The sequence below is a fragment of the Pteropus medius genome, unplaced genomic scaffold (assembly GCF_902729225.1).
Source record: "Pteropus medius unplaced genomic scaffold, Ma_sr-lr_union100, whole genome shotgun sequence".
NCBI lineage: Eukaryota > Metazoa > Chordata > Mammalia > Chiroptera > Pteropodidae > Pteropus > Pteropus medius.
This window is the reverse complement of record NW_024340901.1, coordinates 3920-18380: the sequence shown is the minus strand read 5'-3', so window position 1 is coordinate 18380 and position 14461 is coordinate 3920. Positions and strand designations below refer to the sequence as shown.

General features: G+C 31.4%; 1 protein-coding gene across 1 annotated transcript; it reads left to right on the top strand.

Annotated features, from left to right (window-relative positions):
* Positions 1 to 3854: 3854 nt before the first annotated feature.
* Positions 3855 to 4820, top strand: LOC120592166 (olfactory receptor 52N4). The gene has a single exon (XM_039849737.1). It carries the CDS (start codon positions 3855 to 3857, stop codon positions 4818 to 4820), a length of 966 nt encoding a protein of 321 aa, XP_039705671.1.
* The last annotated feature ends 9641 nt before the right edge of the window (positions 4821 to 14461 follow it).

Below are 14461 nucleotides of genomic sequence, written 5' to 3'. Positions count from 1 at the left end.
CTACTATTTTCTCTTTCCATTTTTTCCTACTTTTTTCTTCTATTTTCTTTGTTTTCCTACTTTATGAGAATGTGTTATTTATTTATCTTTCTTGCTAATCTTGAGGAAGATATTCTGTATTTTTTTTCTTGTAGTAGTTCCTTTAACGCATTCCAAATAATAACTTAAGATTATAATTTAATAATTCTAAAAGTCAAGTATAAATGTTATTCATTTATTCATTCATTTATTCACTAATTGATCTATCTATTAGTTTGTTCAAAAAACATTTATTGAGTATCTGATATGTACTAGGTGATTTGCTAGACACCTGGGAGGTAAATATAAATACGAACTATTCTTACTATCGATAATTTTATTGAATTGTGAGGAATTTCGTATATGAACCAATTTTTACAGTTACACAAAGTAAATATAATAAAAGAGAACAATTCTTTGAACAAATCAATTCCTTTCTTCTAATCATGGCTGTAACTACTTTATTTTAAGATGATTTAGAGAATGTGTCACTACTATGACATCCAAGGCACGTTTTAGTCTTCCTGAAGATTTTCCATGAAGAATGATTAGGAAGTAGCAACATTTGAGGGGAATTGGGAGAATATCAAAAGGAGCTTGTATCACAAAGCCGAAATTTTCAGTGTGGTATGAGTAAGAAATAGCAACAGGAGAGGACACTGTCCCTCCCATTTTGATCTGTCACAATCATAACTGTGCTTCAGGTCTAAAAGCATTTGTCCTGTCCTCTTAGAAGCTTTTCCTGAGACTAGGTTAGATACACAGATGCTCCTATGACATCCAGTATAACTCTGAGATTGCAATGACATGAGGAGAGGTCCTTGAATTAGTGTGTCAACATGTGTCTCCTTACTATTTCCAATCAAGTTACCTTTTGACAAATCTGATCTGTCCTCTCTTGGTGTCACTTTATGAGGCAGAATCTTCGTGTGACTATATTCCCTATCAGATGATTATCTTAAAATAGTCAATTTTATTAATGAAAGGTACAATAAATATTTCCTTTGATAGAACACAGAAGAGAATTGATTTAGTGGCATTGCTTTCATGATGTTAATTTTTGCAAACATGCCAAAATTGCTGTCAGCTTGAGAAGAATATACAATATTTTAATTTTAACTTAATTCAGTCTGTCAGTTTTTTATGAGTAGCATTTTTGTGTCCTGTTTTCAAATCTTTGCCTATTCCAAATAACAAAGAGAATGTGTGCTTTGCATTTCATCTTTAGCTCTAATATTTTTCTAAAATTGTTCTTGTATATGATGTGATTTAAGGAACAAGATGTATTCCTTCCCTTGCCACATATATTCATTGACCCAGTAATATTTATTGAAAATACCCTTTTGTTTCACACAATCTGCAATGTTTCCTTTGTCATAAATTAGATGGCTTAATGTGTGTTTCAGTATTTGGTTTCTGGACTCTATTTCTTGCAATTATATTTTTATCCATATTTGAAAGGATGGCTAATCTGTTTTTAAGGAAGTTACATAAATTGTCCATATGGATATCTTTAGGAATTGGAAAGATGAGGTTAAATCCATTATTTCACTAACATACTGCTCTTGTACTGACTTGATCTTAGAGAAACCAAGAGTTCAAAAAAGCCTCAAAGATATTAAGTGAATTACAAAAATCAGTTCTGGAATCTAGATGTTCTACCAAACTGGTGGAATTCCTACAACATTAGTTGACAATGTTTCTATGGAAAATTAGATACACCATTTCCTGTTTCTGGTAACTATAGGATTATTGGGAAGGTGTTTAATGTAAGCCAACTGGGTTGTTTGAGAAACTTGTTCAAAAATTTCCTTTCATTCTAGTAAGTAGAAAGCTTACATAAATTTCTTGTTGCTTTAGAGTCTGCTAGCTAAATGATTATCTGCTGTTCTGATCAGCCTCAATCTCCCATTAATATTTATTTTGCTACCTGTTGGGCAGAGGCTACAATATCTCAAAGTTTTTTCTTTCATTCTTTTACCTTCATTTCTGGAAGTTGGGGAGGGTTGGAGAGTATTCTCTTGAGGGAGGGGTAGAAAGGATTCTGACTTCTTTATTGCCCAATAAGTTTTTAAGCACCATAGAGTTAACTCATAACCCTCTAATTCTGATGAATTCTTTATTATTTATTCTCCACTATCAAGAAATTTTCTTTATTATTTGATAATTACAAGATTCTTTATGATCTAGCTCCTGGTCAAATGTATGGCTTATCACTTGCACCGTCCACACCAGTGAATTCTCACAGATTTGATTGTTTTGATTTCCATATTTTACATGTTAATTCTTCTCTCTAGAGTTTATTTTACAACTGTGTCTCCCTTACAACTTGTCTTCTTTCAAAACAAGTATCAAATATCTTCTCTTCAACATAGTCCTTCTTGACAATCAATTCCTCCTTCAAACACCCACTACTAACAATGCACATCACTTCAATAAGTCTAGTGCTTATTTAAGACCTTTTTACATAATTCTAGTTACATTTACTGTGATTATTTATATGCATATTATTCCCTCCATTAAATTCTAAGTCCCTTAAAGAGTGAAACTGTTAGATTTCCCATATTGTCACATTGTAGGTTCTCAACAAATATTTCTGAGAATTAAAGAGATTAATATTTCGTTAACTTGAAAATAAAGTTTTGATGTAAGTACAGAATTTGAGATTAATTAATTAATTAATTTTACTCTTGGATGAGAAATAAATTTGATGTGTGTCTAGAAATAAAAATATAAAATTGCATTTATATTGGCTCTTGTTAGAACCAATTAAAATAAGTTTCATTGTTAAACTTATAAAAATGTAAACCCAAAAGTTCAGAGATAACAGGTGAGAAAAATAATAAAAATTGGAGATGCAGTATATTACTAAATGATAAATATTACTGGAGACACTAGCATAATCGAGGCAAAATATATCAATGCCTTTGATAAGAGATAACAGTATGCTACTTTTTTGCTTGTTTGTTTGTTTGTTTGTTTTTATTTTTGCCACAGACACCCAATAATCCAAAAGGACAATGATTGAAGATAAAACAGTGAGACTGGTAAAAGAACAGAATGAAAAAATGACTTGTTACCATCAATAGCATTATCATCTTAAGCAATGTTAGCATCTTTCTACTTATTACTGAAAGTTTCTTCTCGGTAGAAATTTAAAAGGATTTCTATAAATGTCTATAGATGAGGTACAGGACAAAAATGAGGTGTCTTAAATGTGAGAAGACTGAATCAAAAATTTTAGAGAATTTTGAGAGTCCAAGCCCTATAGAAGAATAATTAAATATTTCCAAACTCTTAGAACAGTACCTTTCTATATAAATAATTAAATATTTCCAAACTCTTAGAACAGTAATCAAAAATAGTTATCAGCCATTGAGTAAAAATAAGAATAAAAAAAAATCATATCTGTTGAGTCATTGATGAGGTGATCAAAGAACACTTCTTTAAGGTCACATCAATAGAGAGATGCATATAGTTATTAACAGTTAAAAAAGCATTCTAAAAGAATTTCTTTTAGAGAAGTCGTAACAGAGTTGCACTTTAATATGTCTATGAGGATGGGAATCTCTTCTTTAGATTGCAGTAAAATCATTGTCTGTGATGAGAACTTGAATTACTCAAAATGAATTTGTTGAATGAACAGATGAATTAATAAATAAGCAACAAATAAACAAAAAAGTTACTCCATGGCCCCTAGAAAATATGGTTGTTTGATTATTAAAATGGACTACAAACTTTTTAAATGTGAGGATGAAGGGAGACACTAACCATAAACTATATTTTCTCTTCTCTTTTTCTTACTCTAGAAAAACCCACATAAAACCTAACTAATCATGCTAATATTGAATAAAACAGAACTGAACCCAGCCTCATTTATTCTTAATGGGATACCAGGACTGGAGGGCATGCACATGTGGATTTCCTTCCCATTCTGCTCCATGTATGTTGTGGCTATGGTAGGAAATTGTGGACTCCTCTACCTCATTCATTTTGAGGACTCTCTGCACAGGCCCATGTACTACTTCTTGGCCATGCTTTCCCTAACTGACCTTGTCATGTGCTCTAGTACAATCCCTAAAGCTCTCTGCATCTTCTGGTTTCATCTCAAGGAAATTGGCTTTGAAGAATGCTTAGTTCAGATGTTCTTCATCCATACCTTCACAGGAATGGAATCTGGGGTTCTTATGCTCATGGCCCTCGACCGCTATGTGGCCATCTGCTACCCTCTGCGTTACTCAACTATCCTCACCAATCCCATCATTGCAAAGGTTGGGTTTGCTACTTTCCTGAGAGGGGTGTTGCTCATCATTCCCTTCACTTTTCTCACCAAGCGCCTTCCCTATTGCAGAGGCAATATAATACACCATACCTACTGTGACCACATGTCTGTAGCCAAGTTATCTTGTGGAAATATCAAGGCCAATGCCATCTATGGTCTGATGGTTGCCCTCCTCATTGGAGGCTTTGACATCCTGTGCATCACAGTCTCCTACACCATGATTCTTCGGGCAGTGGTCAGCCTCTCCTCGGCAGATGCTCGGCAGAAGGCCTTCAGCACCTGCACTGCCCACATCTGTGCCATTGTTTTCTCCTACAGCCCAGCTTTCTTCTCCTTCTTTTCCCACCGCTTTGGAGGCTACACAATCCCTCCATCTTGCCATATCATTGTGGCCAATATTTATCTGCTCTTACCTCCGACTATGAACCCTATAGTCTATGGTGTGAAAACCAAGCAGATACGAGACAATGTCATAAGAATCCTTTCAGGTTCTAAGAATACCAAATCCCATAGCATATGAAAACAATATTTTCCAGAAGAAAGAAGAGCTCTTGTTTAGGAAGGATCTGATAAAATCTCTAGGAAAGTACTATTTTAACTAAAGAAATGGAGCATGTTCAATGGTGCATTTCTAAATCTATGTCTCAAGAATCTGGGCATCCCTGGTCTGCCCATCAACTTTTTAATGAATTTTTTGGTTTCATTGCTCCTGTGAAAATTTAGTCTAATAGTTAACCCATGTTTCCTTGAACAAAACTTAACCCATATTCATTTAAAAATACATAAAGTGGAAGGAGATAATCTTGTTTCCTAACAGTAATTATAATTTCCAGACCGAGAGCCAGTTGTTACTCTCCCCTGGAAAATATGTACTGTATGTTTTTAATCACTACAAAAACACCATTTTTTCAATAACTTCTTCCTGAAAGAGAAGTTAGCAAGAATCCTATGAAGTGATTAACATAATGAATTTTAAATCTCTGGGCATCTTAGAGAATCTTATTATTAGGCTGAATAGTTCTCTCCTAATCAGGCCACACACATTATTTTACTACAGACTGATTTGATGCCCAGTTTCTTTCAAGAGAGTCTTTGAAAGCACAAAATCTGGCAAGTGAGGTAGATAGTTCTCTTAATGAAATGTAAGAAACAGCATAAAACTGCATGGAAGTGATCAAAATTGACTTGTTTCATCTTATCTCCAATGTGAATCTAACAAATAAAATTAAATGTCTTTCTAATATTTAAGATTCTTCTAAATTAATAAACAAGTGAGAGACTGAAGGAAATAATACTTTTATATTAATGTCTCATTAGTGAAGCCAATTATAGAAGGAATATAAAGTAAACTGAATGTTTATTGTTATCGCTCTCCATCCAACATAAAAGTATACATATTGTCTCCCCCATCCAGTTAATTATGCTCATCAAATTGCATTTAATTGTTTCATTAGTCTTTATTTACTATCTCATATTTTTAAATCCTACAAAAAAACTCACTCCCTAATATGTAATACCTTCCATGTATTACTCTATTTCTCTGCTCACCTTAAACTCAAAATTTCTAAAGTAAAGGTTGGTTCCCAAACTAGCTTCTGTATACAGAAGGCAATGAGAGACAAAAGAAGAAGGCAGACCACTCCAGTGTGGTAAGTACCATGTTTAGTAAACAGGAGAACTTACATATGAGGTTTGACTTAGGTGGCTGCATCTGCTACCCCCCCTCGCCCCCACCCAGAATCGTTAAAGCTTACTAAGAGCCTTAACTGGGTTCAGTTTGTATACCATCCAGATGGTCTCAACAAAACATTGATAGCTCTCTTAAGATTGTGTCCTTGAAAACAATTCCAGCTGTGGGAACAGTGGCAGAGGGTACATTCCAAGGGAAGGGGAGCAGGTGAGGAGCCTCTGATTGCTGGGATCCGGCTCAAGAGTCAACCAGTGGTCACGTTCTCTCAAAGACCTCCAATAACTAGTTGTCTCCCTTTACTTTCTCAACTTGAAATCACTCTTCTTCTAGTTTGTCTTTCTTTGCTCTCATTCATCACCTAAAATTGCTTTTTACAATTTCACGAGCGCGTTCCATGTTAACAAATTAAATAGGCCACTTTCTGGATTTCATCTAACACTAACTCTCAAAAATATCAAATTTAATTCTGTATTCCCCATATCTTGAAAAATTTTCATTTTTTTAGTTCAGAAAATTTTTAAATGATTTTCTTCAATCCTGTTTAACAAGAAGACATACAAATAGCCAACAGTTACATGAAAAGATGCTCAACATCACTAATCATCAAGGAAATTAAAAATCAAAACCACAATGAGATATCACTACATTCTGTTAGAATGGCAATTATAAAATCAAATAGTTGTTGGCAAGGAAGTGGAGAAACTGGAGCCCTGTGCACTGTGAGTAGAAATGTAAAATTGTACAACCACTATGGAAAACAGTATGGAGATCCCACTTCTGAGTATTTACCCCACAGAATTGAAAGCAAAATCTCAATGAAATATATGTTTTCCCGTGTTTGCTGCAGCTTTATTTACAATATTCAAGACATGGAAGCAACCTAAATGTCCAGGGACAGATGAATGGGTAAGGAAAGTGTTACGTATATGGAGGGAAATAATATTCAGCCATAAAAATAAGGAAATTCTATCATATTCTACATCATGGATAGATCTTATGGATATTATGCTAAGTGAAATAAGCCAATCACAGTAGGAAAAATACTGTATGATTCTATTTATGTGAAGTACTTAATATAATCAAACTCATAGAAGCAGAAAGTAGAATAGCGGTTACCCTTACATATTATAATAATATGCTACAATATATAATAATAATGTATATTGTATATAACAAAATTGTACACTGCTAATGAAAGACCGTTTTTAATATCCAGTTAAATGGAAAAATACACAATATTCATGGATGAGAAGATATCAACTCTCCCCAAAGTGGTACGTAGATGTAATGAAAGTCCTATAAAATCCTAGCAAGATTTTTTGTTGATGTAGACAAGATTATTCTGAAATTTATTCGGAACATCAAAAGAACTATAATAGCTAAAACAATTAAAAATACATAATGAAATGAGTAAACATTCTTTGCAAACTTAAGACCTATATACAGCTACAGTAATCAAGACTATAGTATTGGCAGAATTTAGGCACACACATCAATGGAACAGAATAGAGAACCGAAAAACAGACCCCCACAAATATGTGCAAGTGATTTTTGACAAATATACAAAAGCAATTTAATAAAGAAAATGTATCCTTTAAAAAAAAAAGGCTTTTGGAATAGGTAAACAGAAACAAAAATAAAACAAGCTCTTGATTTAAATTCTTGATTTTACCTTATACGAAAATTAACTCAAAATTATGGGTCATAAACTTAAATGTAAAATTTAAAGCTTTAAAACATTTAGAAAAACAATGGGATAAATCTTTAAGATTCAGCACAAAGTAGAGTTCTTAAACTTGACACCAAAACACAATTCATTAAAAAAGATAAATACATGATGATAAAAGGAAATTTATCTTTAGTGGTGAACACACAATAGAATATACATATGACGTATCATTGAATTGTACGCTTGAAACCTATATAATTTTATTAACCAATGTCACCCTTATAAATTCAATTAAAAATAAACAAATAAAATAATAAAAAATGAAAATTTAAACCACATTAAAAAACTTGCTTTGTTGAAGACTCTACTAAGAGGATGAAAAGACAAGCTATAAACCTAGAAAAAAATAACTGCAAGACAAATCCAACACCCACACCCACACACCGGTAAAACAACAACAACAAAAAACCCATCAATTAGAAAATGTACAAAAATTAAAAGAGAAATTTCACTGATAAAACATACAAATGCAAAATAAACACAAAAAAATGTTCAACTTATTAGCCATGTACAAATGCAAATTAAAATCAGAATAGAGTATTACTACACTGCAATGACAATGGATAAAATAAAACTGAGTAACAACACAAAATTTTAGCAAGGATGTGGAGAAACTGAATCACTAATATATTACTGGTGGGAGTATAAAATGGTACAACCATTCTGGAAAATATTTTGCCAGTTTCTTAAAACACAAACCTGACCTATCATACAATTTAGCAATTACACTTTGAAGCATTTATTCTAGAAAAATGAAAACTCATGTTCACAAAAAAATAGTAAACAGTGAGTGACATAAATGAAAACGGCAAACTAAGGTTATTAAAAGTTGCCCTAATAAAAGCAATGGATAAACTGTGAAAAAAAACCCTATTTAAATCAACTTTCTCATAACTTTTGATACGATCAAAAGTTTTCAGTAAACAGAGGAATGTTTAATCAAGAACAAATAGCTGAATCTCAGTAAAAGAGCTGTGTAGCATATTTTTAAATTGGAAGTCACATAATATAAAATTGACCATTTTAATTATTTTTGTACAAATCAGTGTCTTTTAGTATATTCACAATGCTGTGCAACCAATCACCACTATTTCCAGAACATTTTAATCATACTCTCAAAACATTCCATACATTTTAAATAGTCATCCCCATTCCCTGCACAGTTGCCTATTCTTAATATTTTATATAAATAGAATAATACGTGACTGTTTATCTTTGGGTTCTTTGACCTAACATCAAGTTTTCAAGGTTCATGTTATGTGATTTTTTTTCATAGTTCCTACCCTGACTTGGGAAGGACTAAGTACTCAGGGATGTTATTTATTTAGATACATGAAAAAATAAACAAATAAAAAAGAAATAGATGGATGTGTGAATGACTGAAACGTTTTGTATTTAAGTGCTTTCACCATGTGTCCAAAAAGGCCTTACACAGAAAGAAACAATGTTCTGCAATAAATATTAAAATCACTCATTTTCATTAAAACTAGTTTGCGTTCTTTTAATTTCATTTCTTTCCATTAAATACATGCTCACACACATATATAGATGCATGCATATGAAATAATTCACTTATTTCTAGTATTATGAGATAGCAGTCAAAATGTAGCTTCAATGCTTTTTCCTCCTTCCATAGAGGTTAGCTGGATTGCTGCACAAGCACCTGTGTCTCTAATGTTTTGAAGTATCCCCTTGGAATACATAACACATTTTTCTTAAATAACAAATTCAATTGTACAGATGTCATGGGATTTAGAAGTTGAGGACTATACATATAAATATATTGCAGAATCATGATATTTTCCACCAAGATCCTGAACACCTGAACCAGATTGCATTCAGCTCACTGTTTTGCTATCAAGAAACTAAGGCATTAAAGATATACAAAAATGAAACTACTAACAGAACTTTTTTTTAGGTAGAGGTTTTGAATGCATAGAATTGTTTATTATATTCTCTGAAATACAGATTTGAGTTCTTTCACCATGTTTGAAAGCAAACATGGTGGGAAATTGGGAAGTTAGAGAATGCTTATTTCTCCAATTTTCAGCTCACGATTCAGTTTCACTTTTCATCATGATTGTGAATATCTATGTCATTTCTCTAACCAAACAGGAATCATTGGTTCTGCTGTAGTGGAAGTTTGGTATGAATCACCCTCATGACAAGAAGAAATGGGAGAATAGCTAGAGCATAGTTCTCAATTATGATCAAAACACCTGCTTTTTACCTGCCTTCCTTTATTTCTCAGAATGAGAGTTTAATTTTTCTTGGTTCATTTCTAGAGAGACTCAGTTAAGACTGTATTTCAACCATTTTAGATGACAACACTGGAAAGACTCACTGTCATATGGAGAGAAGACTGTGGGTTTTAAAAACTGAGGACAGTTGAATAAAAAAACAAACTTATTGTCTATGGTGTTTGGGAATGCGAATAGATAATAGATGATGTCAAATTTGCACTTTATAAATGATGACATTCACGTGTTAATATTACTATTTCAATATATACTTGTTCATACCCATAGCATAATATTAATTTTCCTTACAAGAAAAATTAAATTATGATATATTGAAATTATTTTCAATTTGTTTTGGAAAATTTCTTATTTGTTTATGGCTAATGTGATTTACCTTGGTATAAGTATGGATCTCTAACTGATAGATTTTCAAACGTTTTGAAGATGAGACCTAAAATTATGTGTAACAAGAAAGTCAGTTTTAGTAAGTAAAGATATATCTACAAAAAGAAAACATAAAAAATATAAATAGGGTATTTGTCACATGTTTACAAAAGATATTCTTCAGAATACAGCACAAGTAACCTCAGAAATTTGTTGCCTATTGTTAAGTTATAGATCCCTATACTTTTAATAATTTACCTACTTGCTTCTGTTGCACGAATACATAAAGAGTGAACTCTCTGAATACATTAAGGAGAAATAAGTATTGATTTTTCTCAGCACTTTATTACAATTCATCAATATTTATCAAAAATATAATTTAATGTCTTTATTTCAATGGTAATCAAGTATATGATTTTTGTAACCTTTTGTTTATTTTAATGATATCTGTGAAAGTGATTGGAAAAATATTATGTTGTATTGAAACATAAAGTACACATTTACAAGTCTTACAGAAAGAAGATTGGTGGCAATTTTAGTATTCTTTTATTGTAAATACACAGTATTATTGTTTCCCAAAATGCAAATTGTAATGCTTTTGTTAGCCTTGTATTATTTGTTGAAGGCCTCACCAATGACATTAAAATAAGAAATTTAGAATCAGCTAATATGCTCTGATATAATTTAAGTGATTGCCCATTTTTAAAACTTCTGGGTACAAAGTGAGCAAGAGAATTATTTCAGTAATTTCTAATGTTATGGTTGTGGAGAAATCTTACCAAATGATTTAAAGATGAAACAATTCGGTATGCCAACTTTAATTGCACTCTGTCAAGACTTTCTTTTATTTTTCTCAAAAGTGATCTTTATCCAGCATTTTCTTGCTTTTATTTTGCCTTGTCTGAAATTAATCTTTCCTCCAAAATTTTTGGTATGTTTTCTGTTTATCAAAAATATCTTTGTGCAAACTGTGAGTGTGGTCTTCTTTCTGATAAACCCCCTTTAAAAATAGATGTATTTTTAGAAAATCACTCTGAATTAATAACAACTTGTAGTTTTAATTTAAATAATTGATCTTTATTTGCAAAACCAATATATTTATTTTGCCTAGCACATTATTTTTTTTCTTTATTCTCAGTATTTCCTTTTTTTCCACTTAAGATTTTTTAAATTAAATTTATTGGGGTGACATTGGTTAATGAAATATTATATAGGTTTAAAGTGTACAATTCAATAATATGTCAATGTATATTACATCATGTTTTCACTACTCAAAGTTAAATTTTCTTTCATTACTGTATATTTTACCCACTTTACCCTTATCTACCTTCTCCCAACTCCTTCCCTTTCATAACCACTAAATTGTTATCTGTTTTGATGAGTTTTTATTTATCTTGTTCATTTGCTGCTTTCAGTTTTACATCACACATATAAGTGAAATTTTTTCCGTCTGACTTACTTCACTTATATAATCTCAAGATCTATTCATTGTTATGTAAATAGAAGTATTTCATCTTTTCTTGTGGCTGAGTAATATTCCATTGTATATATGTACCACCTCTTCTTCATCAAATCATCTATCGAGGTTGTTTCCATGTCATGTCACTGTGAATAGTGCTCTGAATGAACATTGGAGTGCATATATTTTTATGGATGAATGTTTTCAAATTTTTTGTGTAGATACCAGAAGAGGGATTGCTGGGTCATATGGTCATAAGAATAAGAATTCTATTCTTAATTTCTTAAGGACCCTCCACATTGTTTTCCATAGTGGCTGTACCAATTTACATTTCCACCAGCAGTGTATAAGGGTTCCTTTTTTCCCACAACTTTTCCAACACTTGTTATTACTTGTCCATCAACAGGGCATGATTTTTTTTTTTAATTTATGATTTCTGGTGATTTTTGAGGTAGACATTATGGTTTTGTTCCTTCTGCTTGATCTTTTTTGCTAAGTAATAATATTTAGACTACAACATTTGATTTAATAATACTTAAAGTCAAGTATAAACTACTGTTTGTTAATTTATTAATGTTTATTCATTCAAAAATATTATGTGACATCTAATATGTACTAAGTGTCTTGCTATACACTGCAGGTATAAAATACAATCTGTCCTAATAAAGGGTTTTATTAAATTGTGGATGATTCAAGAATATAATAAAATTTTTAAAATACCATGATGTTTAAATGGTGTAAGAAATTGATTAGCAAATCTATTTCTTACTTATAAGCCTGGTACTTTGCTAATTATATTATATTCAGAAGCTTTAGAAGTTTGTTCTCTAAAATGTCTATGAGAGAGCTGAGTCTTCCTGAAATACATTGTATCAGATGCTACTTTGGGGGGAACAGAAAAAGGATAGAGGGCTGCAAAATCACCGAAGCTGAAAATATCAGTAACAACTTGAGCAAGAAATAGCAAACAGCAACATGAAAGAACAGCCCATTTTGATCTGTCAGAAACCTAAGCATGTTTCAGGTTTAAGAGCGATTGTCTATTTTTCCCAGAAATTTTTCCTGATAACCTTCAGAGTTTACTTAGTTGTCATTTCTTTCTGCACATATATGACCCTAAGGTTTTTGTACTGGCATAAGAAGAGATCTTTGAAGGGCTTACTATGAACATATTCATCCTATGTAGCTTTGTTATTTCCAAAAAAAAGATGCCTTTTGTGGTATCTAACCTGTCATCCTTCGGTATAAATACATAAAGATAAAACATACATGCAGGTAGACAAAATGAATAAGGGACAATTTTATATCTTTATTTCATCCACTATTCTAAACAATGTTCACTATCCTCTTATGATAACTGAAAGTGTATTCTGGGAAGAAACTTTAATTAATATTATGAATATGTACGTATCTGGTGTGATGAAAGCCAAAGATGAGGATTCATAAAAAATAGGAGTTTTGAATCCAATATTCTTATTTAAATGTGAGATTTAATGTGGGTTTTAAAAATTAATGACAGTTGAATAAGAAAAGAAACATATTGTCTATGGACTTTGGGGATAAGAATAAACAACAGATGATGTCAAATTTGTACTTTCTACTACTTAACTCCAAAACAGTGGCAGCTAGTCATATAGTCCTCCAGGATGAGGTTAGTTGATTTTTTTTTTAAAGAAAAATTGGTATTCCTGAGGAAAAAAAACCCATGAACATTGATAACTAAGAATGTCTACAATGAAGCAGAAGCCCCTAGTTGAATACTCTAAGTAAAACTTACCAACTGATATGATTCACTCATAACCAAGAGTTTCAAATCAGCTTTTTAAAGACTCTTTCAGAAGTGTGAAGTAATAGTCAAAGGTTTTCAGATATTTGAGAAACTCTTCCAAAGTAAAAGTTAAAAACCTATAAAAAAATTGAAACAGATAATATAGGAATAATATATAAAGCATATAACAATATATATTATGTTACTATTATCAATATATTATATATAGTTTATATTTATATAATTACATATATACATATGTTGTATGTAGACATACAGCATATATACAATTATACATACTATAATTATATATATATTGTTGTTAATATATTATTAGATTTACAGGATTCAGAGGAAAATATGATCTTGAAAATTTGTAATATTAGACAACAAAAAAAGGCAAGATATTGGGGGAGATATAGTTTAGGAATTTTCTTTAAGAAAATGGATCGAAAAAAGACAGATGTAATATAAAATAATTTTTTTGAAGAAAAGAACAGAATAAGTCCAGATGATCCATTATCTGACTAAAAGTAATTGTAGTAAAATAACAAGGGCACAATTGGGAAGAAATTATCAAAAGCTAATACAAGAAAATTTCCAAAACCAATGGTCATAGATTTCTAGCCCTCAAGGCACCTACACAATAAAAGACATACACGTACACATATACAGCTATCATCACCATTATCACCATTAAGTTTGAAAGCATGGAAATTAAAAATGTTCTTAAATGTTTCAGGGACAAAAATAAAGAAAGAAAAAAAGCAAAAGAAGAACAGTTCATATAAAAAGTTCAAAATCAAAATGATCCTCTTACTATCTATACATGAAGATCAGAGAAAATGTTTGAGATTCAAACATAAGTAGCTTCATCTACATAGGGCTTCC